Source organism: Leopardus geoffroyi, chromosome A2 (genome assembly GCF_018350155.1).
Source record: "Leopardus geoffroyi isolate Oge1 chromosome A2, O.geoffroyi_Oge1_pat1.0, whole genome shotgun sequence".
Taxonomy (NCBI): domain Eukaryota; kingdom Metazoa; phylum Chordata; class Mammalia; order Carnivora; family Felidae; genus Leopardus; species Leopardus geoffroyi.
Window position 1 is genome coordinate 141,467,544 of NC_059331.1, and position 25,672 is coordinate 141,493,215.

Genomic DNA, 25,672 nt, shown 5'->3' on the forward strand with positions numbered 1-25,672 from the left:
AGGCAGGTTGGTAGGACCCTCACAATGATCAAAGTAAGGAGAAACTTAATATGAAAGAGGAATGTAATTCTTCTTGGGTTGAGCAGCCTTTCCTTTTTTTTTTATCCCCTCCATGCCCACTGCGGAGACCAGTTCAACTCTGCTTTTGTATTTGGTCCAATTGCCAAACTCTGAAACCTTCCTAGGAAGATCTTTCTTTGATTTTAAATGTCCTGGGGTCAAGGGGTGCCTGGCTAGTTCCTTTGGAAGAGCATGCGACTCTTGATCTCAAGATTGTGAGTTCAAGCCCCACATTGGGTGTAGAGATCACTCAAACAAACCTAAAAAAATAAAGTCTACATAGTCTGGGAAGTTGAGTGGCCTCACCAGTTCTGCTATACTGGAAGAAATATTTTATTGATTGCTCTGATAATTAGTCCTCAACATGCTTCTTTTTTTGGATCTGTTGTCACTGTACTTAGGGTTTCTCTCTCCAATGGAAGGAACAGCTCATACCTCTGCAATAACTTTCTACTATTTTTTTTTTTAATTTAAATTTCTGATTCAATTCAATCTGTTTTCAGCCTTTGGGTCATGTCACCACTTCTTGTTTTCAGCTTTATGTGATATTTTTTTCTTTCTTTATTATTATTATTATTTTAATGTTTATTTAATTTTGAGAGAGAGAGAGCAGGAGTAGGGGAGGGGCAGAGAGAGAGGGAGACACAGAATCCGAGGCAGGCTCTAGGCTCTGGGCTGTCAGCACAGATCCCGATGTGGGGCTTGAACTCACAAACTGTGAGATCATGACGTGAGCTAAAGTCAGACGCTTAACTGACTGAGCCATATAATATATATGCCCCATATAATATTTTTTTTCTAAGGACGTATGCTGAAAATGATCCAGTAAATATATGTGCTTAGTGCATCATCTTGAACCATTTGTTCTAGTAAATTCATGTTATATTTACTCAGGATGATAGTTAATGACTTACCAAGAGTTAATTATTCCATTATGATCAAAGACAGCCCATTAGAATCTATTTTTTAAATAATATACATTGTAGTACACAAAGCACTTGATCTCCTATTTTCTCTGTAATCTGGAAATCTTTTAAGTATAGTTTTCTTTACCTCTCTATTTTCCAACTAAAGTTTCAATCAAAGGTTCTTTTCTTCCTTCTTAAGTCAGTGAATTTAAGTTGGGTATTTTCAGAAAGCAATGGTCATTTATACCAATATGCTTTTAAGACAGTCTGAGTTTGGTTATAAAGAGATTTAATGCAACCCTCCAGTTTAACTTGGAGGACTGAGTCACCCCTGTAATGACATGTTTCTCTGAGCCACCACAGGCATCCTTTGCCACTCAACCTCTGCTTGGCATCAGGTGACTAAAGGGCCAGCAGCAAACAAAAGCAAAGGTAAAATATACTTTTTGTTCTGTTGGAAAAAATTTAAGGACTGTTTTTAGAAATATGCTTTCTTAGGGGACTTAGAAGAAAACTAATTTTGTTTTATTTCTTGGAATACCCCAATTTCTTTTCTGGCCTAACTTTATTTACTTTTCAAATATTGTACCTTTCAAAATGTGAGCTTGCTTTTATGAACCTAACACTGTACAAAATACATTTGTCACTGACAGTTATAAGTTAAATTTCAGTTAGTTTTTTATTATACATTTGTTTTTGAAAATGATTGTCATGTTAATGACTATTCAAGGCTTGCTTCATTTCTCCTCAACACGCATAATTTCTTTGAAAAGCACCTTTTTGCAATATGTTGGGTTATCATAACCTAATACTTAACTCACAATAACATCAGAATGTGTTCCTCAGAGTAGATTAGAAAACTAACTGTAAATAAGGCACAGGAATGTATGGCTTTATGACTGAGCTACAATTTTAATATTTTTTATAACTGATAGCTGTGAAGGATTCCTCAAGCTAACTTTATATACCTAAATGGTTTTATTTAAACTATAAGAGCATTTCTTTATTGGATAAAGATTTTATTTTATTTTATTTTTTAAAGATTTTATTTTTGCATAGTTTTTAGTGAAGGATATTTTTAAAGATCTGTTCCATTGTTATCGTATCTACACTGATGGGCAGTATTAGAGAACTTAATTTGGAAAAAGAATTCAGTTTTAAGGAAATATATGACATTTAAAAGGGTTCAGAAAATGGATTTTTTCATATAAATAGGTTTTTTCTTTCCAAATACTGATAAAGAGAATGAAAACTTAGAGATGATAATCAAAAGATATTTCCAATAAGGAAATCTCTTAGTAATTGGGCAAAGGATATACACATAGATAGATAGATTTAGATTTTCCAGAAAAGAAAGAACAAGTACCAAAACAATATAAGAAAGATAAATCATAAACCATTTAATGTAGAGAGAGAAAGCTTTAAAATCAAGAAATTTCCTAATGATGAAGAAAAAAATTGTCTACTTCACTGGCTACATATATCAAAGGTAAGATAAAAGATTTGAAGAATTATGAGCTGAATAACATAGTGTAATAAAATTTGGTATCTCTAACCTCTTTGCCAGTTCCTGAATCTAGATACTGATGTTGATTTATTTCAGCCTAGTTTGTAAATCAGAATCCAGTTTGATGATGGAGGGAAGATATCATGTTGAAGTGTTCACAGATTTTTAACATTTAAGTGGAGTCATGAGAAAAGAGTTGAAAAGATGCTAAATGGAAAAAGTTAAAAAAAACTTTAGAAAATAACAAGTTATAAAAAATTCATGTGCAGAGATTCAGAGTTCATATTCTTTACGATTTTTTGAGAGTTATGATACCTACCATATTTTCTTAGCAATAAACTTTGTGAACCTGGTTCTTTCTCAGAAAAAGCTTCATCAAGTTCAGTAAAGTTATACTTACATCATCATCTATAATTACTTGTTTGTTGAACTGTTAGTCTCCTTAGGGTAGCACATTCCTTGAATTTTTCAACATATAATAGAAGTGTAGATGCTGCGAATTTCTGACAGGAACAGTTTCCAGTTGTCTTTTTTTTCACAGAATGAAGTCTTTTAAGTGAGCACAGGCCCAGTGCCCATAATTGGTCCAAATAAATGAGTTCCATGTTCCCTCTTATCAAGAATATTTGAAAACAACACATCTCACTCTTCAAGGAGCTCTATTTCTTAGACCTATTATACTGGGTGGCTCAAGAATTGGTTGGAATTGCCCTACCTCTGTCATAGGCATTCCAGAACAACCTCACTTGATCCTTAGTCCAACCCAGAACCTGCAATTGGAACATTTCTGAATTTCCTCATTGTAATAGGAGACCCTTTCAAGGTTACATTTGGAAATTAAAATCTATTTCCAAACATTTTCAAGTTATGTGGTTTGCAAAATTAGATAGCAATTGATGGCCTTCATTAAATAAACTTATTTTTAAAGAATTAAAAAATCTTTGTATGAAAAAGTATCGATGCCATATTTATCGTTAACTACCATTAATGCAGAAACTCAACTTTCTTTACCAATATCCAAATGTAACACAGTTCTCATATCATGTGAATGGATAACCAAAGTAGAGGACACATTCTCTAATGATCTGTTTAAAATGCATGCAAATTATTGATTAGTTAGATACTGTATTTGGTGTTTCAACAGTTTGTTATTATTTTTTTAGGAAACAAAGCATAATCCACTTGGTTGCACAATAATTACTACATACTATCTGTTACTTAAACCTGATGGAGATTAGCCTAACTGGCACAGTCCATTGCAACATGAAGAGTTTCATCATCATCCAGCAGGTGTATCTGTAGTGAAAGCCTAGTGCCTTAGAAGAAGATAAGAGAGAGCTACATAGCTGATCATACAAGATCCAAACCTAAAGAGTAAAGAAAAATACATGCAAACATGATTTCACAAGCTTTTGCTTTCCTCATGTGTCACAATCTTTTTAGATAGCTTAATTTTGATGAGTTTGACAGTTTGTGTTCAGGTTTACCAAAGGTTGATGGAGATGTTTCAGGTAGGAAACGTTAGTTGCCATGCCAGTGGGCACTACAAACTCAGGTGTGATTCAGTTGAGTACCAGGAGATCAGACCACAGTGGTGAGAAGTCCAGAGAGCAATTCAATTCAGAGAGATCTTGGGCAGAAAATCTGTCCTGAGTGACAATGTCAGCAAGAGGGTTACAGAGTTGCAGGAGGCATGAGGGGAGGGGTGGTGGGCAAGATTCCATCCCATATTCATAAATTTTAAAGATTAGAATTTAAGTTCATAATTTTAATTTTCAACAGCCAACACTTTATGTAGCTCATAAGCAGAAAACAGACATCTATACTGTGTTTGGATTTATAATATACAATCATTATTCGTCATCATCATCCCCCCAAAAGACAGTATTGTGACACATTGGAAAGACTAATTGAAACAACAATAGTAAAAACTGAATATGACAGACAATGAAACTTGTTCTAGTGTGTTGATAATGGTAACTAGCCCTGGAGTCTAAGATTTTGAGCTCTGCTTCATACTGGCTTCTGTTATACGACCTATGAAATGTCCTTATTTTGTGTTGTAAAATAGCCCAAAAGGATAGTTGGACAAAATTTTTTAAAAGCAGTAAGATTTGAGAAAGGATTTATTAGAGAGAAGTGTGAGGAAGGATAAAAAGCAATAAAAATAATGCCAGGAACATTTGAAGAATTAGAAAAAAAACTGTCAGAATTTAAGCTTTGTCAGAAAGGTATAACTGGATAAAATACAATGGAATTAAAGTGCTTAAGAAATCCAAGGAAAAATGATCTGAAGATGAATAGGTAAAATCCACCCTCATGAGTTATTTATAATTAGGTTGGATAATTTTCCAAAACTACAACATAGTCAGGGAAAGAAGAACCAAATCATCTTTTTCATATTCAGTCCCTCCAAGTACTTTTATGGTTGCGACGGGAGTTTTGCACTGTTTACAATCAGAGAAGTCCTATTTCTCTATAGCATCTTTTTCCACTTGTAAGAAATAATGTACTCATATTGTGCACAGCATTTTGTGGTGCGTAATACTACTAATCAATTTCTTCAAGCCTATCTTCTGTGTTTCTACTGAACATCTACTAAACGATTAACCACCATCAGTTTTTCTTTGCCATAGATAATTAACCAAGCTATAATTAGCTCTTAATACCCACATGTCAGTATACAGTGGTAACTTAAAGTGTTGGCTGATGGTGTTTACTTCAACTACAAATAAAGGGGGGAGGGGACTTTCTTTTTTCCTAAAAAGGGCTTTTCTTGCCAGATTTCAGAAAAGCATACCTTTTCTCAAATAACTTGATAAAAAAATGATCTATGTAATAAAATCCAAGTCAGATGTTAACTTTTCAGGAAGCCATGCCTGATTCCCTATAATCAGAATCAGTTTATATCTTCTTTTTTTGTTGTTGTTTCAAGAGAACTCTATTATTTTTTGATTCAAATAATGGTTTTGAATAACTCTTCATCAACGTAGGACAAAAATCTCAGAAGTTGCCACTCAAAGAAATTCCACCCACTTTTTTCCCTCAGCCACCAGCTCTCCTTTCTGGAGACAAGCAACATAATTAATCATTGAGTGTCCCTCCAGATATATTTCTTAGTACTCAAACTATATACATATGATATGCCCCGATTCGAGAGACCCCCCGGAAAACAAACCACCAGAGTCCAGAGTCAAAGCCAAGCGGCAAGGGTCGTTTATCGCAGGTTCAAACCCGGTCCTCCGCGCACTCGTTGCCGGTGACGCTAAGAGGCCCCGAGCGAAGATCTTACAGCTTCTTTTATAGACAGGCACAAACAAGTTAGGGATTTTTTTGCGGTTACAGAGCTGTTATTGGTTGACATTTAAATTTGAACACTCAGCAGAACCTGATTGGTTCCCGCCTTTTTTTCAAACCACTCAGCAGAACTTGATTGGTTCCCACCTTTAGGTCAGACCACAACCGGGCAAGCCCTGGCTGGTTCCAGGAATGGTGGGGGGGGGGGGGGGGGGGGGGGAGGGGGGGAGGTCTTTTCTTTGCAGTTGTGAGTACACCTGGTAATTTTTCTCTTAGTCTCTCACATATACATGAACAAATAAATATAAATACAAATATAAGTATATCCCTTTCTCAGAAAAATAATGGCAGTATTCTACATACATCTTATTTCTTAAAAATGTTAAATATATGTATGAATATGTATATAAAACAAATATATACCTTAAAGAATAATTATGGTATCTGGTGAATATCCATGTCAATATGTAGAAACAACCTCATTCTTTGTATAGTTGCATAATATTCCATTGGGTAGAAGTCCACAGTTACACAACTTCTGAATAATGGACATTCGATTCCAAACTTGATGATTATGGGCAATGCTGCAATGAATAACATGGAAGCAGAATTTCTAGGTAAAAAGTTTTGTGCATTTGTAATTCAGATAGAAATTTCCAGTTTTCTGTTTCCTTTGGGAATGCACCATGGTCATTTACTCTTTCCTCATTACAAGCCATTTGGAGTCTGTGCCTGCACATTTTACCTTGCTCAGATTTTTACCTTGTTAAAATATGTATGCTATACAGAGAGATGGGTGCCATTTGTAAAAAAGCCAGTCCAACCTTAGTTTCCAAGACATTCCTGTCACAACTCAGGCAGGATATAAAATTAAGCCATTAAATTAAATTAAAATATTGTGATCTGACTACAACCTTTGGTGTCTCACATGCCTGCAGCTTCCACTCCAATCTTGTGCCCTGACATTCAGACCTAGCATGTGAAGAATCCAGGTCAAACTCTCCTGTGTAAGTATGGTTCCTGTCCCCAGGCCCGGGGTTCTGCCTCAGCTCCCCTTCCCTAGTTTCTGTTTGTTTACCCTGCCTAATATCCTAGTTCTTCCAGTCAATGACTTGGGTCATATCTTGGAGAAAGGGGGTGTTGTAAGTTATCATCTTGACTATGGACATTGAAAGGACTTATGTAACATTTCACAGACCACTAGATTGATTTACTGTTCACAAACATTAATTAGAAAGCTGAAGATTCAAATTAACCTAATGTTATTTTAAGGAGCTTAGTTAAAAACAGGTTGACAGAGGGAACATTTTATGCAAAACGTGGTCCTGAGACTTTGTGTGCTTTTCCAAGAAAGCTGTTGATCTTGGCTGCAAGAAATTTCAAGTCCTAAAGGAAAGTAATACTTTTTTGACAAAGACTAAGTACATACGCTCTTGCATAAGGACAATTATACTCTCTTTCAGATAACATTTCATAAAATGCAAATCGTTCTTGCTTCATAAAAAAATGTGGCCTTTCCCACTGAAGAGCGAATTTTCCATGAGCAAGAGTGACACTGAAATAGTCATTTTTATATACTCACGAAACTTAAATTTATCTTTTAGGAAATGAGGGAAGAGAAGGGAAGTGGTTTTATACAATCAAGATAGTCCAGTAGTTTTAAATTTTGTTCAGATGGAGGGACATCAGTGCTCTTTGATGTAGCACAAAATAGAGTTATAATAAAACTCAGTACCTAATGATGAATTGTGGGACCTAAAAGATATCATCATAGAGTGGATTGTATTTAAATCAATGGCACTGAGTTTTTAAGAAAAATGTAGGGGAAAAACTTAATTGAGAAACTTCTATCCATCAAAGTGTATTTTTTCTCCTGCTGGAACAGCCAATTTTCACAATGTTGATATTTCATGAGAAGAATTTAAGAACCATCAGGATAAGACACCAGTTGACAATCAGACTAAGGCAGGAACATCCTTCAGAGGGAAAAACAGAAGCCTATTATTGGCGTTTGCTTTAATAAGCTTTTATTAAAAGCAGATTAACAGTTAGCTCTGCAGAGCTGAGGGTACAGCTTTGAACTCAGTGGCTGTGCTGTAGCTTCCATTCTGATAAATATTTATGCTTATAGTTCTATTATTAGCAAAATATCACTTTGGCCAACCCTTTCCTCAAAGGTTTGGAAATAAAACATTGCATTTTTAAATTTCCAAAAAAACGGGGTTCATTGGGATCCCCATTTAGGGATTAGGACTTTGAGGATACCTTTTTAAACCTTATGGGTTTACAGGCAGACACTTGGCACCTTAAAGGTTTTGATAAAAAAAAATCTCAGTATCATGAAAAAAAGAAGAGTTGTAGATTTGGAAAATTAATTCCTTTCACAAATACATTACTGGATGGGTGTGTATGTTTTTCAAAGCATTCCCAGAGTATTCCCCTCTATTTAGAATTTGGAGTTGCAATCACAATTAAACGCAAACTAGCAGGGTTAATTTATAGATTTATAATATTATTAGTTTTCATTGTGGCGATCGTTAAAAACACCGTGAACTTTTGAATCTCTGGATTCCATGACATTCATCTGTGTTCCGGATTATTCCAAGAGTCTCCTTATCGGCTTCTGCTGCTTCTCTCTTGTGCCCTTTCCCTTTCAGGCTGGCCTCAACACAGCAGCCAGAGGAATCCAGTTAAGCCCAGTTCAGACCAGGTCATTCTTCTCTCAAAACTTTCTAATTCTTTCCCATCACACGTAGAGTGAAAGCCAGAGTCCCAACAAGGCCCTACAAGACCCTGTCTCTTACCTCTCTCTTTTATCTAGTCACAGGGTTGTTTGAAGTTTTTCAAACGGGGGGGCGGAGATCCTCCTGCTTCAGGGCCTTTGCATTTGTGTTCCTCCCATGCTTTCCCAAACTTTCAGGCTTACTCCTTTTCTCTTTCAGATCAGTGAAGCCTTCCCATCTAAAATGAATCCTGCTTTATTTTTTTCTCTGCCGTTACCACCTTCCAAGGTACTATCTACTTTATTTACTCATCTTGTTTATTGTCTGTCTCCCCTGCAAAGATTCAAGCCTTGTAGGGCAGGGGTTTTTGTTTGCTTTGATCAGTATTCCTAGGACTTAGGGTGGGAACCTGGTTTACAGAAGGTGCTCAATAAAAATTTCCCGAATGCTCAGTAGTGTCTTTACACAGGTGTCAACGCCCCGAAGACTACTGGGAACGCACCTACAGTTAACTGGGTTGGGTTTATTACGGGTTCCAGCAAGGGAAAATGCCCAGCATGAGAAATTGTGAGGTTGCTCAGTAAGAGGGTTGTCAGCAAGAGCCTATGACAGAACTCAGGATTTAGCTGAGTGACCTGGCAGAAGGTCTAAGAAAACAGAGATTTTCTCCATATTGGATGTTGTCAGAAAGCAAGCACATATCCATACTTGGGTAAAGAATAGCAGTCATTCCGGCAACAGGAGAGAAGGATGTTTGATATTTTATGGGTTGCACAGTGACCTTGTTTTTATGTGTGCTTGGACAAAATGAAAAAGTGGCCTTGCTCTGTCTCATTTTATTACAGTCTGAGATTAAACTTGTGTGAGGTCGGTATTCTGTGAAATTGTTTGTCTAATAGGAGAATAACACAGCATAGTTCTAAGTGCCTCCACTTTCTGAAATCTGGATGTTGCTTCTTTTTTTTTTTTTAACGTGTCACAAGCAACTAGACTTTTGTGGGGAAGGAGTGAGAGGGGAAATAGTAAACGGAGGATAGAAACTTCTCTGCAGACTCTTGTATCTGCACATGGCACGCCTGTCTCTCTCAAGGGCCCCCCCCCTTCTCCACCATCCTTCACTGTCAGGATGGGGGAACCATAATGAGGTAAGGGTTGAGGCCTGCTTGATATGAGGCGGTCCCCACTTTTCTGTTATTTTTTCACATTCTCCTTTAGTGGGCTAAGAAGAGCAGAACTGTGAAGCCGAGTGAGAGTAGTTTCAGCTAAACCTTCCTCACTATGGCTCTTCTCTCCAGCAGGGCATGGGTCTGAGGAGAAAACTACCTCCCATTATCCTCAAGTTTTCAGGGATGTGCCACTTTGCTGGGAATCATTTGTTCAGGGGCCTTCAAAATGTCTTTGCAGACGTTTCCCTGTGGAAGGAAGGGAACTAGTCCTTCACACATGTTCCCAGAACAAACCCTGTTCCTATGAAGAGAAAACTGGTGATAAAATTTAGGGGAGAAGTCCAAGTGACACTCCTCACTCATCCCCACCCCAAGTATCTTGCCAACTCTTCCTAAAATTCCAGCAATTAGAGATGTGCTTAAAGAAGCAGACCTTTCTGGGTAGATTGTAAGAGAGGGGGAGGAAGAAAGAAAAGGAAGGTTGCTGTTGGTGACTCATGGTTAAGGGTGGGTAATTGCAGACTGTTACGCTGTCATGACTGGTCGAGATACAGGTAGAGCTCAGTGGGGATTTGGGTGGCACGGGCAGGATGAACTAAAGGGGGTCCAGAGGAGCTGTGAAGCAAAGGGCATGTTTGGGAGGGAAGGCGTGTGTAGGTTCCCTGGTGAAAGGGTGGGTAAGCAGGCAGCCAATGACTGCATAATGGGGGCAGGGGACCAAAACACTTTCCAAAGGTGCCAAGTGAAGGGATCTCCTCCCAGAAAGCCATGTTTAATTAGGAGAGTGACAGAGGGTGTACCAGCACCGTGACCTCCCTGCGTGGGAAGCAGAAAGCTGACACATACAGCAAGCAGAAGACACAGGCACTGAACTTTCCTTACTTACCTTGCCTGTATTTGTTGTGAAATCCGTACATTCGATTAGGAGTTTGGCCTGCCACCTGCCATGGAGTGTGTACCTTCCAGTAACCAGAATAAGGGGAATAATAATGTTCCAGGATAAGGAGAAAAGAATAACTTGGTAACTTTGTAATGAATGGGTGAAGATTTGCAGGCAGTAATGAGAGGGCTGACCAAAGGGGAAACAATAATCAGTGGAAAGCTATGTTTTGAATAAAACCCAAAGCAGAAAGTGAGTGTTCTGATAGGTTGTGTGTATATATATTATATATAAGTATAATATATATATACTTTTTTTTTGGTATACATTTATAGCCTTCTCTAACATGAGCTGAATTTTACCTTTAAATAAAAGCTTTTTTCTCCCCTATTAATGAACACCTATGCAAGTAAATCCATTTTTCTTATCCTAAGGCAGAATATAATAAAAAATCAAAGAAAAGGGACATTTTAAAGGACCACGATTCTTGTTGTATGCATAAAGTTATATCCTCTTGAAAATACTGTTCTCTTCAAATAATAATTTATACTTCAGTGTGACATATTTCAAGTTACTAAGATAAGCAATCTTATCCATCTTCGTGTTGTGGAGGAACACATATTTATTCAATTCACAGATGAAGAAACTACCTCCATAATTCTTAAAAACTTACATATATACACACACACACATATTTTAATGTTTATTTTTCATTTTATTTTATAAAATTTTTTTTTTTTTTCAGCGTTTATTTATTTTTGGGACAGAGAGAGACAGAGCATGAACGGGGGAGGGGCAGAGAGAGAGGGAGACACAGAATCGGAAACAGGCTCCAGGCTCTGAGCCATCAGCCCAGAGCCTGACACGGGGCTCGAACTCACGGACCGCGAGATCGTGACCTGGCTGAAGTCGGACGCTTAACCGACTGCGCCACCCAGGCGCCCCTATTTTTCATTTTTGAGAGAGACAGTGTGAGTGGGGGAGGTGCAGAGAAAGAGAGGGTCAGAGGATCTGAAGTGGGCTTTGCACTGACAACAGGGATCCTGATGAGAGGCTCGAACCCACCAACTGCGAGATCTTGCCCTGAGCCAAAAGTCAGGTAGCTCAACTGACTGAGATACCTAGGTGCCCCCAAACTGATATTTTGTTTATATGCATTTACTTAGCACTTCTTAAACGTCTTTGAATAAAGTTTTACACATTATTTTAGTAACTGGTCTGTTGAGGTTTTCTATTTTTCATAAATTATTTTAAATTTTGGCTTGCCTCAGTGTCCTAGGTCTCACAAATGCTATACGGTTTAGCTGGTGACATCTAGCGGCTAAAAATGATAATTACATACAATATGCAGCACACCGCTTTGCGGACAGAAATACTCAAAAGCCACAGATTCCATGGAAAAAAACCTCCGTCAGCCAGACTTCCTGGTTGTAACGAACCAAAACAAAACCTCACTGACTTGAGCAGAGAAGTGCTGTCCCATAAGGACAATCCTGCCACTTAACACCAACACCATGGATATCAGGTTCTGAATGCCCCTGAGAGGCCCTGCCGTTTATGGACGCCCGAATTTCTGGCCCCACCACCTTTCAGGCTCTTTGATTCCCAAGATCTCAATTCAAAGTCCAGAGTAGGATGGATCCTGACTGCGATTGCATATCAGCACCCTAGCTGCAAGGAAGGCTGGGAAAGCATCTCGACATTTTTGGCTTAGTGAGATAATACAAAGTTATTATAAGATTAAATGAGATGAATATTTTATAAAGTACTTAAGCTTAGTGCCTAGGATTTGATGACTTTTCAAAAATGATAATGGGTATAATTTTACATTTTTATTTGATCATAAGCTTTCTCAAGAGCAACCACAAGTGAATAACCACATCTTATTCACTTTGTATTCTGGGCGTAGGGTCTGAAGTTCCATGAATTTTTATTGAATTGCATTGCTTGCCCCTGAATGGAAACTCAGTCACTACACTTGCTTCTGTATCTCAATTTATGTATAGTCCTCTTTAAAATCTAATAATATCCACCCAGTATTTGAGTCTTTTTCCTCAAAATTATCACTAATAGAAAATTACTTCTCCCTACAGGTCTTCCACAGTACCTTAAGGCAGAAGATAAGGTTTTATCTTATCATGAAAGTATTATCTGAAGGACAATTAAGGTTTTGTGTTGTTCAACCAATACATCTCACATCATGGCTGCTCATATTCTTTATTCTGAAGTCTATCTCTTCTCTAAAACCTGCCCGACTTCCAATATATCAAAGGAAACCTTTTATAGCTGCTTGGAATGCTCCAACGGATCAGTGTTTGATAAAATACAATATAAGACTAAATTTGAAAATATTTCAGGTGATTGGAAGCCCACTGGCCAAGGCCAGGGGACAAAATGTCACCATATTTTATGTCAACAGATTGGGATACTATCCATGGTATACATCACAGGGGGTTCCCATTAATGGGGGTCTCCCTCAGAACATAAGTTTGCAAGTACATCTAGAGAAAGCTGACCAAGATATTAATTATTACATCCCTGCTGAAGATTTCAGTGGACTTGCTGTTATCGACTGGGAATATTGGCGACCCCAGTGGGCCCGTAACTGGAACACAAAAGACATCTACAGACAGAAGTCAAGAAAGCTGATTTCTGATATGCAAGAGAATGTATCAACTACTGATATTGAATATTTAGCCAAAGCAACATTTGAAGAAAGTGCAAAAGCTTTCATGAAGGAAACCATCGAATTGGGAATGAAGAGTAGACCCAAGGGCCTATGGGGTTATTATTTATATCCTGATTGCCACAATTATAATGTTTATGCCCCGAATTATACTGGGTCATGCCCGGAAGAGGAAGTGTTGAGAAACAATGAGCTCTCTTGGCTCTGGAATAGCAGTGCTGCTTTGTATCCTTCTATTGGTGTCAGAAAATCTCTCGGAGACAACGAAAACATTTTGCGCTTCTCGCAATTTCGGGTGCACGAATCCATGAGGATCTCCACCATGACATCCCACGATTACTCTCTGCCTGTGTTCGTTTACACAAGGCTAGGCTACAGGGAGGAACCTTTATTTTTTCTTTCTAAGGTAGGACACCCCTTGCTGAGGATGGGGGGGGATTTCCTCCCTAACTCTAAAAGAAATATTTCTTTTGTTAATTATGTTCATTGAAGAATTCCCAATTAGTGGTCTTTTAGAAAGGAGCCTAATTCTTTCTTTGACTAGCCATCCTCTTAGACTCTTTACTTATGCAAACTGAATTTTAATGATCTTATTTAGAATTATTCTTTTAAGGAACACAGTATGGAGGGAAGGTTTAAAGGTGATAACAACTATTATTGCCTCCTCCCCAGCTTTGATGACCATCCCTCGCTATTGGCCTTTATTGAAACGGCTGGTGGCAAACAGGCTGGGAAATCAGAGAGGATGTTTTAAAATGGAATAATTGGGGCGCCTGGGTGGCGCAGTCGGTTAAGCGTCCGACTTCAGCCAGGTCACGATCTCGCGGTTCCGGGAGTTCGAGCCCCGCGTCAGGCTCTGGGCTGATGGCTCAGAGCCTGGAGCCTGTTTCCGATTCTGTGTCTCCCTCTCTCTCTGCCCCTACCCTGTTCATGCTCTGTCTCTCTCTGTCCCAAAAATAAATAAACATTGAAAAAAAAAAAAAATTTAAAATGGAATAATTTGGGGCGCCGGGGTGGCTCAGTTGGTTAAGTGTCCGACTTTGGCTCAGGTCATGATCTCCCGGTTTGTGAGGTTGAGCCCGGCTTCAGGCTCTGTGCTGACATCTTGGAGCCTGGAGCCTGCTTCAGATTCTCTATGTCTCTGACTCTCTCTGCCCCTCCCCCCACTCACACTCTGTCTCTCTCTCTCTCTCTCAAAAATAAATAGGGGTGCCTGGGTGGCTCAGTCGGTTGAGTGTCCAACTTCGGCTCAGGTCATGATCTCGCAGTTCGTGAGTTCGAGCCCCGCGTGGGGCTCTGTGCTGGCAGCTCAGAGCCTGGAACCTGCTTCAGATTCTCTGTCTCCGGCTCTCTCTGCCCCTTTCCCCACTCACACTCTGTCTCTCAAAAAATGAATAAACGTTAAAAAAATAAAATGGAATACTTTGCTCACACACGTGGAAGTGTAATTGGAAGCATTCTTGCTTCTGGCCTCACCATCTAATGTCAAGAGAAAAAAAAAAGTTTTTCTTTTCATGTATAATACCAGTTTTCATAAAAGGTGTGAGGCACAACAATGCGAATATATGTAACACTACTGAATTGTACCCTTAGAAATGGTTTGGGTAATAAATTTTATATGTGTCTGTTTACCATAATTAATAATTTTTTTTTAATTTTTTTTTTTTACATGTTTTATTTATTCTTGAGAGAGAGAGAGAGAGACAGGGTGTGAGAAGGGGAGGGGCAGAGAGAGAGGGAGACACAGAATCGGAAACAGGCTCCAGGCTCTGAGCCATCAGCCCAGAGCCCGATGCGGGGCTCGAACTCACGGACCGCGAGATCGTGACCTGGCTGAAGTCGGACGCTTAACCGACTGCGCCACCCAGGCGCCCCAATTTTTTTAAACTAAAAAAAGTTTTTTCAAGAGGCTTAAGGGTGAATCTGCAAAAATAGGTGGCTCTACAGATTTAGCCCCCCCCTCCACCCCCCCACCCCCCCCAATCAGGTGGGAGATGTGTGATAGTCCTCAGGCACTCCTGGCTGCCCAAGAACAAAGGAAAGGGGGAAAACAAAGGGTTAACTGATAGAGCTCATAGTCTGCAGGACCTAAGTCTCCATCACCCCTCCATAGTGATGTGGGAAACACAGGCAGGGGGAAATGGCAGATAGAACTGAATTTCCTTATAATCTGCAGCCCATTGACAAACACTTGAGGCTGGCACAGTAAAACTTTCTCCAGGAACTCCCTGCTGTCTTAATGCTAATGCTTTGCTAGAGGGAAAAACAACCTTAGCTTGACAATAGCTAGGCCTCCAGTATCTTGGGAATCTTCTTTAGCATATGAAAATCTCACTGGAAACTTCCCCAGGACTTCCCCCCACCCCCAACTCCATAGTGTATAACCAGTCTCTCCTCATGGCCCAGGGGCAGCAACTCTTTCTGCCCATGGGTCCGGTCCCTGTGCTTTAATAAAACACCTTTCTGTACCAAAGACATCTTTAAGAATTCTTTCTTGGTCGTTGGCTCCAGACCCCATGAACCCCACTGTCACCCCCCAAAAACCTCATCATTACCCACAAACCATAAGGGTAACTTTTAAAATAGATGAATTTTCAGCCCAATTTCTCTCCCTTTTTCTCCTTTGCTACTGTAGTCACTCAAATGGAAACTTCTAGAGATAAAAATCTAAAAGTGGATGCCACTCTAAGGGTTGGACTTGGGCAATTATGTGTAAACTTTCTATGATAAGAAAACTGGAGACGTGTTCAGGCTTTCACATGGTTATTTTAAGATATTACTGGGTACTATGAGTTTATCACACTTCTTCCTTTCCCACCATTACAAGTTTCAATTCACCAGCGTGTATTAAGATATAAAGATGTTCTGAGTGTGAGACATCTAAAGGAGGAGGCTCAGGACATACCCAGGTGAGGGCTTTAGCATGACCACTAGGCATGTATGGTGCCTTTAGAGTACAGCTTAATCCTCAGAGGAGGAAAAGACTCGATGTTTCAGGATTTGGTAGATGCTATGCCTTGGATGCCATTAATGAGACGAGTAAGGGAAAAAAGTCTCTATTGTGAACTGATATTTGTACTTCCCAGAAAAGTCAGCAACAAATGATCAAGAATGATAGGAAATCAGTATTGCCTGGTAGGTTTACAAAGTTATCTAGATCTTTACAAAATAGTCTTGACCCTGGAGCTTAAATACTACTTTCTTCTATGAAACTTCGTTTCCTGTTCTATATTTGGCTCAAACAAGTTTCTATCTTTAGTGATAATAAATTCACTTTTGGAAGAAACAATAAACTTTAAGGGACAAAGTGTTCATTTCAAAAGATTAGTTTAGACTATTAGTACATTCTGCACAGTCTGTAAACCTAGATAAGTTTCCTTGAGTAGCCACAGCCTCAGAAATACTTGTTCTAAGTAAAGAAGGAACAACAGTTAGGGTTTCATCTAGCAACAGTTCTCTTTGACAGTCCCAGGACTCATTCTGTATCATTCTGAAAACTTTCGGAATGGCAAGGTATTTCCAAATGTTTTAAACCCTCAATTTACCCACCATTTTACTGTATTCTCCATAAAAATTCTGCCCACAAATTTTTAAAAACCTGATATTCATTTATACCAAATCATAAGTGACTAATAATGGCTTCCGTGTCCAATCCTTTCAAAGATATCTGCACTGTATTCTTTTTAAGATTATTTATTTATTTTTGAGAGAGCCAGAGAGAGAATGAGTGAGGGGCAGAGAGAGGGGGGGCAGAGGACCCAAAGTGGGCTCCGTGCTGACAACAGAGAGCCTGATGTGGGGCTCAAAACCATGAACCATGAGATTATGACCTGAGCTGAAGTCAGACGCTTAACGGACCAAGCCACCCAGGCACCCCAAAGATATTTTAGTTTTAAGTAATCTTTACACCCACTGTAGGGCTCGAACTTAAAACCCTGAGATCAAGAGTTGTATGCTCCACTGACTGAACCAGCCAGGCACCTAGATATCCGCGCTTTAGAGTGTGTGTGTATGTGTGTGTTTGTGCATGTGTACACACACATATACAGTAAAACCTTGGATTGTAGGTAACTTGTTCTGTGAGTGTTCCGCAAGACAAGCAAACTTTTCTAATAAATTTTAACTTGATAAACGAGTGATGTCTTGCCATACGAGTAGTACATGATGCCCAACTTCATATGATCACAACTGAGCCGATGGGTCTCTCTCTCTCTCAGTCTCTCTCTCTCTCTCTCTCTCTCTCTGCAGGGATGTGGGCAGTCATTTCCCATGCTCCGATGGTCAGTCTCAGGCTGCGTTGTTTGGCAGAAATCAGTGATTTTTCAGAATGTTGGAAGGTGCCCACAACTGGCACTGGTGTATTTTTTGTCAGTTCAATGTACCTATGGACAGTTCTTTGCTTTTCCGTTCAAGAGTAAGCTTAGGAATGCTTTGCTTCATTCTAGGTCAGGCTACCTACAGATAGAGCCCATTTCCTCTGCTGCCTTATTTCCAGTTACATTAAATAGAACATATGGCAAGAATTTATTAATACTAAACTATAGTCAACATCCATTAGTGATGGTGCAAGTCGTCCTACACAATAACCTTCGTCCCTCTGGAGGGTTTGATATACAAGTGCTTTGGATTACAAGCATGTTTCTGGAGAGAATTATGCTTGCAAACCAAGGTTTTACTATAGTTAGGATTAGAAAAACAATTTATCAATAAGTAGCAAATTTCTTAAGCTGTCAGACCTCAGTGCCTCATTGTTTTAATCTATAAAATGGGACAGTATTACCTGCCCTACCTACCTATCAGGAGTATTATGAAAATCAAATGAGAACATTGTATATGAAAATGTGAGGCACTACAAAACTATATGTGGTATAGCTGTCACTTTTGAACAGGTACTGAAGCCTTAAACTCAGAAAGGGAATATGTAGGAATGGAAATCGCAGTCAGCAGCCATTGCTTGATGGGATGACATAGGGGCAGTTAACACCTTATTTCACATGAAAGATTGTCTATGCTACTTACATCTACACAACCTAAATATAACTTGAAGCTATGTCTTAAAAAATAATGAAAGGAGTTTTCTTGGCTTATAGATTTAAAGATGTTTTTCTCTAAAATTAATTAACCTTCCCTCTGCTGGTGCACCAAGGGAAGCTCATTAGTGATGTTCCAGTTCCCCACAGTGGGCACCTTCCTTACATGCACCGTGCTGAGCATCAGGCAGTGAAACCCGAGTATGGAGAAAACACTAGGACCTGGAAGAGTTGTCGCTGTTACATCATGCACTATTGTCTTATTTCTTCTTTTGTATGACATCCCTCATGTGGCTCATGCTCTCATGTGCTCCCTGTCTATTCCCAGAGGCATCTTACCTGTGACTTCCCTCACTGAAAAGTGCCCTTGCTCTTTTGGTCCCCAAACATAGCTGCTCTGTGATTCATTCAACACCCTGCTCTCAGCTAGGTGACAGTGGGCTAATTTGGTAGACAAATTTGCATTAATATCTGCCATTGACTCCTCATCTCCAGTCAACATGTGCATGAAGACTTGCCATTTTGAATCCCTTCCAATAAACTCTACTCTGATAATGATGCTAAAGGACACATTGGGAAGAAACTAACATTCCCAACTGATAATCAACTTGGGAAGGTGTGGGTTTCACCACAAACACCTGCAGCTTCCTTACTTGCTGAGTATGGATCAATAACTATCAATACGAAATGTAAATGCTGCGTCTCCATCTTTCCTCTGATAACAATGCTTTAACCCAAAGGAATTCATGGGAGATTTGGGGTTTCCAGCTCAGCATGGTAAGAAGCTTGGACGTTGCCACTCCATCCTAAAAATTAAAAAGCAAAACAAACTGAAAAATCAACCCCTCTTAGATTCAAAGAGAAGTGAGGACACAGAGCCAATTGCTGCCCTCAAAGTTAGGCAGGTAGGTGAGCATAGAGAATCACAGCTTATTAGGTCAGAAACCTCTGTGGGGACCACTGCCAGAGTTGGGAAACCTGAACTGTTATGCCCAGAGATTCGTGATCCCCAAAGACCACCAGGGAGCCGAGTCCCATGTAAAAGCAAAAGAGCCTTTATTCGAGCTAGCTCGAGCTCAATCCCCTACCTGCACCGACGCAGCGGTGAGATACCAAGGAGAGAGAGCGAGTTTCAAAAGGACAAAGGTTTTATTGGGGCCTAGGGGCAGTTGGTGAGGTAATGGCTATGGCCTCAGCCGATTGGCTGGGGAAGGGTCCACGTCCTGTTAGGCAGGTGAGAGGGGGGGGTTACTCAAGGGGAGGAGGCGTGGTCAAGGTGAAGGACACAGAACAAGATGGAGTCGTCCGCGTAGGCCCGCCCTTTCAGAACTATAACTGACGAATTGCTGGAGGCTCAGTGTGAAGTCCAGGGGACTCAGTCATGGGTAGGGGGGATATACTTTTGTGAGTTCTACCTCCAAAAGCTTATCAGGTACACACAGTGAAATCTCATGCATCTGGTAGGGAGGAGGAGGAAAAGAACCATTTTGAATACTTGAGAGCCTTTTGTTCTTTTTTGTTGTTGCTGTAAGTTTTTTAAAATTTATTTTGAGGGAGACAGAGAGCAGGGGACAGGCAGAGAGAGAATCCGAAGTAGGCTCCTTGCTGACAGGGGGCTTGATCTCAGGAACTGTGAGATCATGACCTGAGCTGAAATCAAGAGACGGATGCTTAACTGACTGAGCCACCCAGCTGCCCCAGAGCCTTTTATTCTTGTTAACAAGGTCTGCCCTCAGGAGAAGCTATTTTAACCAGAGCCAAACCCCCTGGGGACTTACCAGAGACTAAGTGAACTAGGAGAAGGGAAATACTCAACTCTAGTTGGCTCTAGTCTTCCACTAGGGAGAAGGTAAATGCCCTGCTCTAACCCCATCCTACCTGAGAAGAGGGAAACATAATTGATCAGCTTGTGAATTTCACAGTCCAGAGGCAAAGGCTCACTAAAAGACTGAGACTTAATCATAGGACTATAGAACCCTTCCATTCCCCCTACATCTTACTAGCACATTACTAAGTGCCTATTTATAGCAGTTCCTTTTATGAGCTATTTGCCTATCAAGAAAAGATTAAATCATGTCTAGCCATCAAAAAAAAAACCACCTACAAGACATTCTAAAAGGCAAAAACAGAATTCGAAGAGACAGAGCAAGCATCAGAACCAGACTCAGCTATGGCAGGGATGTTGGAATTATCAGACTGGAAACTTCAATCAACTGTAATGGATATGCAAAGGGCTCTAATGGATAAGGTAGAGAGCATGCAAAAACAGGTGGGCAATGTAAGCACAGAGAGGGAAATTCTAAGGAAGAATCAAAAAGAAATGCTAGAGATCAAAAACACTGTAATAGAAATGAAGAATGTCTTTGACGAGTTTATTTAGTAGACTGCACATGGCTGGGGAAAGACTCTCTGAGCCAAAGGATATCACAATAGAAACCTCCAAAACTTAAAAGCAAAGAGAACAAAGACTGAAAAAAAACGGAAGAGTCAAGAACTAAGACACCTGGAAAGGGTGTAACATACATGTAACAGGAATTCATGGAAGGCCATTGGGAGATTTTGGCCCCTCTGATTACATCGTGTGAATATGGCTTCACTGCATTCAAAGTGAGTGGAGGGAGGAGTCCTACTCCATTATATCTTTGCCAAAGGAGGCAATGGACACGGACCCAGTAGAGTACTCCTTCTGGGCACCACATGGCTGGCTCCTGCTCTGTCCCATATTCATCATATCATAGATAATCTTCAAAACCATTTCACTTCCGCTAACTCATTAGAGCCTCATGAAACTCCTTCCTTTCTTGTTATGTCAGGTCTGACCTATTCAGCAGACACTGTGGTCACAGAAATGGAAACAGATGTGAGCCTGAAAGAGACATTAGTTCAAACCAAAATCTCTTCCTTTTTTGAAGATTTCCAGGAAAAAAAAAAAAAAAAACTTAAAAAAATGAGATTGTAAAGACTTTAATTTGAGTGGACTATAAAAGTGTCAGATAAGATTTATCTCTCAAGTGTCGATATTAATATAAAATGCCCCAGGTAAAATTCAATTATAAGGTTCTGGTTTTATTTCCCACCAAATCATCCAGTTACATTTTCCAGCATATAATTGGTGGAAATTCATCCTTGGAGTAAAAGATGAATGCTTAGTATCTTTTTTTGTTTTTTAAAGTTTATTTATTTATTTTGAGACAGAGACAGAGAATGCCAACAGGGTCCACACTCTCAGCACAGAGCTCGACCACACGGGGCTTGAACTCACAAACTGTGAGATCATGACCCACGCCAAAATCAAGAGTTGGATGTCTAACTGACGGAGCCACCCAGGCACCCCTGAATGCTTAGTAGCTTAAACAGTGGGAGAGTATACTATAATTTAGTAACTTTATTTAGGAAGCCTACCATAGGAACTTAAATTAGAAAAACAACTGTTAGGGGAAAATCTGTTATATGATGGCCAACAGGACTGATGAGGAAATTTCAGTCCCTGCCTGAAGACTTCCCTTCCAGGTTCTTGTTCCCACCCTGTTTGCCTCAGGCACCAAATTACTACTAATGAGGAATGCGGAAGTAACATGGTAAATTGTCCCCTCTGTTGATGCTCTGGGCTCAAACGTCGGGAGAATGATCTCCTCTGAGCCCACCAGTGTAAAATAAACCTCCTCCTGCCTTCCAAGATCTCTGAGTGCCGCTTGGTTCTTCTGCCAGGTGATCCAGACCAGTTCCTGTAACACAACTTCATACCTTTAAATCCTAATTGCCTTCTGAAATGGCCTTGCTTCATGTTAATCTTTAAACACTAAAACAATAATCTTTTAGGACTGCAAAACCCAAATACCCCTGGTGAGATTCTATTTTTGTTTACCTTAACCATATTGAGAAAAAGCCTGGCAACTTTACCACGACTAGATGAATCACAAATAAAGCCCATTAAATCAGATACTTTGAAATGATACACAAATAGTTTCAGAGACCAAATATAAGGGCTGGACCAAATCAGAGCCTGCAGGTCCTTAACACTATGTTACTTTGCCTGGCCTTGGGATCCAAGTGACACAAAACCCCTCTGAGTCACTGCAGGGGGGAAGTTCTCAGGAAGGGGGGGGGGGGGCGTTGCACACTGGAAAGAGAATTTAGCCAAAAGGAAGGTGAGGTATTCTTCACATTTAGAGAAGCAAACACTTTTGTAACACTCTGGGTCACGTACATAAGGCTGGTTTGTGTGCACGTGCCCCTAGTTGACTTCGATTAAACAGCTTCTGGTGGCTATTTACAGGCTGATTGTCATCAAAATGATATCTTGTTTGGCAAAATGCAAGTTCTTCTTCAAAAATATTTAATGTTTTTCCATATGATTATGGAGTGTAATTTTTGAGCCTTGGTTCATTCAATATGTGTGTTACTCTAAGAAAGTGGAGAATAAGGATGCTTGGCTGGCTCAGTTGGTGAAGTGTGCAACCCTTGATCTCAGGGTTGTGAATTCGAGCCCCACGGGTGTAGAAATTACTTAAAAATAAAGTCTTAAAAAGAGTGGAAAATCATCCTATTATAATGAACTCAGCCTCTAACCCTAATCCCTGGCATGCTGTTTTATATCCAAATGAATAATAAACTCTACTCTCTTCAATCTAGCAAGATCTAATCAGTACTATCGGAGAAAGTGCTGCCTTGGGAGCTGCGGGCATTGTTATCTGGGGGGACATGAACTTAACTTCATCTGAGGTAAGGCAGTACCTCGAAGGCATAGTTAATATTATTTAAAGTATTTGCTCTTTTCTTCTAGAGCTAACTCCAGTTGGAACTCTCCTGGCTCCCACAATAAACCAGCTTTAGAATTAAAGTCCAAATCGGTGCCCAACACATAGAAGGTGCTCAATAATATTATTAACATTTGTTAAGATAGTAATCAGAATACTGACATTTTTTGACCATTCATTATAGGCTACGATTGTGCTAAATGCTCTTTGTTTTGGACTTAGTTACTTACTGGTCATAATAACCCTTATGAGGTACGGCCTACCATTCTCATTTATAGAGGAAGACACAAGAGAGGAAATCCAACTAGAGTAACATCTAGTTAGGCTAGTTAATGGTGAAGCTGGCATTAACCAGAGTTTGACTCCGAAGCCCTTCCATTTAACTACTATTAAATGTGCTATATCCTATTTTGAGAAGAAGGAACAGATGGTATCTTTTTAATCTCCACATTGAACGTATTTGTCCTCGATGGGGAAATTAGCTAAAAATTAAGAGCGTTTAAAATGAGATTTATATGTCTCTTCAAATTTCTCCCAGTTCACATATTACTTACTCGAAGAAGTCTTCCTAGTTTTCCCCAATTCACATTAGTCACAATCTCTTCTGTATTTCCAGATGTTGTTTGTTTATATCTCTATAGTGTGATACATTTTCCTGGAATTGTAATACTCGTATCCTCAAAACTTTTGTTAAATTGAATTTTTTGCAAGTTCATGATGCTCTGATATTATTCTTAGAATTTCAAAGGCTCAGCTTGTTGCTGCCAAGATATCTTTCATGAAGCTGTGATAATACAAGGTTAGGTCTCCTCTGTCCAATAGGAGAATTAGGTAGAAATGGGGAGAAGGAATTCCTGACTCTCCAGGTGTGATAGTTCTCCTCCAGCCCACGTGACTCACGAGAAGCACTTCATCAGGAAGTTTAATGCAGGAAGTGCATAAACCAGGTGGTCTCCGTTTAGAACACATAATGGAACCACAAAAAAATGATCTAGTCATCCTTCTAAGCTTTCTTGTGTTTGAATTGTATACACAAATTCTAGAAGTCTAGAACCCAGGGCAGTTGATATTTGAGCATAATTAACAGGAAAATCCAGGAAGCTACAGGTTGACAATAAATCGGTAGAACATGAGGATTCAGGTTCCTACACAACCATGAAAGGTACCACAACACCCAAAAGGTGGCCAGAGGACAGCAGCTGTGGCATGATTTCTAATTTAGGTTTGTTCTTTTTTTTCACATGCATTAACTTGGGAGTTGGAGGGAGAAAAAGATGTAAATTGGAAGCAGGCAAGGTCATTATATGCTGACCCTGGGGCCCATTTGCAAGTTCAGTTGCTTAGCCCCTAGTGTAACAAATGTTCCATCTCCTGCCCCTTGGACCTTTCATCTTTTCTGATCTAGATCCCCTGTGTTACAGCACCTGAGCCTAAGAGATCAACCACTGGCACCAAGATGTTTGTTAGGTGTCACTCGAGTCCAAAGAACTGCCTCGTGGGCATAGATGTTCTAACCCTCCTGGTACCAGAAAGAACACTGAACCCGTTTGTTTCTGCATTTCTAGGGTAACTGTACAAAGGTGAAGCAGTATGTGAGCTCTGACTTAGGGAGCTACATAGTCAACGTGACCAGAGCTGCTGAGGTATGCAGCCTTCACCTCTGCCAGAGTAACGGGAGATGCATAAGGAAGATATGGAACTCTCCGGATTACCTTCACTTGAACCCTGCAAATTACCACATAGAAGCCTCCGAGGATGGAGAATTTACCGTGAAAGGAAAAGCATCTGATACAGACCTGGAAGTGATGGAGGAGAAATTCTCCTGTCACTGTTATCAGGGATACGAAGGAGCTGACTGCAGAGAAACGAAGACGCTGGATGGCTGCTCTGGGGTTTTCTCTTTTTCTGGCTCACTGATAACACTATGCCTGCTGGTTTTAGCAGGTTATCAAAGCAGTTGGTTGCGAGATAATTGAGTTTAAAGGGAATTGTATGGCCTGTAATCACTTAGAGAAGAGAGGAAACTTAGGACAGTTTTTTTTCTCTTATGAAATCCATTGAGAAGTATCATAAGTAGACATTATGTATGTCACTTAACATAAACAGGAACATACTGCTTTATTTGACTCCGATTTGCCTGAGAAACCAGATCCAGGAATAAAATCAGTGCACTCTTCTTCATTACTGGAATGTTTAAGTTGTGTTTAAACTGGAGCTAGTATATTTTAGTCTTTATATGAACGTGTGTGTGTGTGTGTGAGTGTGTGTGTGTGTGTGTACACACATATATTTAATTATTGGTTTCAAAGACTTTTTTCTGGCTAGCAATTTATTAAAAAAAATTTTTTTAATCTTTATTTTTGAGAAAGAGAGAGACAGAGTGTGAGCAGGGGAGGGGCACAGAGAGAGGGAGACACAGAATCCGAAGCAGGCTCCAGGCTCCAAGCTGTCAGCACAGAGCCCAATGCGGGGCTCGAACTCATGAAACGTGAGTTCATGACCTGAGCCAAAGTCGGACGCTCAACCGACTGAGCCACCCAGGCGCCCCTCTGGCTAGCAATTTATTAAGGACAGATTACTAATTATCTGATTCAACAGAAGAGGACACTGCAGGGTATGAACTGGTCACTCAGTCTACTGAAGAGGACCAAATGCAGA

The 25,672-nt window shown here is 39.9% G+C and overlaps 1 protein-coding gene and 1 long non-coding RNA gene across 3 annotated transcripts in view; one reads left to right on the forward strand and one right to left on the reverse strand.

Annotated features, from left to right (window-relative positions):
* The window catches only part of LOC123606795, a 74,280-nt gene extending 65,525 nt beyond the window's left edge, over positions 1-8,755 (reverse strand). For both annotated transcript variants that reach the window (XR_006716500.1, XR_006716499.1), the window contains exons 1-2: positions 8,577-8,755; positions 6,196-6,356 (exon numbers count right to left, since the gene is read on the reverse strand). This is a non-coding gene — a long non-coding RNA (uncharacterized LOC123606795). The remainder of the gene's footprint in view (positions 1-6,195; positions 6,357-8,576) is intronic.
* LOC123606794 (hyaluronidase-4) lies at positions 6,710-25,198 on the forward strand. The gene is made up of 4 exons (XM_045495490.1): positions 6,710-6,779; positions 12,635-13,633; positions 22,890-22,979; positions 24,580-25,198. The coding sequence occupies exons 2-4, from the start codon at positions 12,680-12,682 to the stop codon at positions 24,988-24,990; spliced, it is 1,455 nt and encodes a 484-aa protein (XP_045351446.1). The 5' UTR covers positions 6,710-6,779; positions 12,635-12,679; the 3' UTR covers positions 24,991-25,198.
* The last annotated feature ends 474 nt before the right edge of the window (positions 25,199-25,672 follow it).

What these genes read in the sequence shown, in the direction of transcription:
- LOC123606794 (XM_045495490.1), top strand. Translation starts at nt 12,680, where the DNA reads ATGAAAGTATTATCTGAAGGACAATTAAGGTTTTGTGTTGTTCAACCA. An exon ending in CTTTATTTTTTCTTTCTAAG is followed by an intron (nt 13,634 to 22,889) that starts GTAGGACACCCC and finishes TCTTCAATCTAG; the next exon opens with CAAGATCTAATCAGTACTAT. An exon ending in TGAACTTAACTTCATCTGAG is followed by an intron (nt 22,980 to 24,579) that starts GTAAGGCAGTAC and finishes CTGCATTTCTAG; the next exon opens with GGTAACTGTACAAAGGTGAA.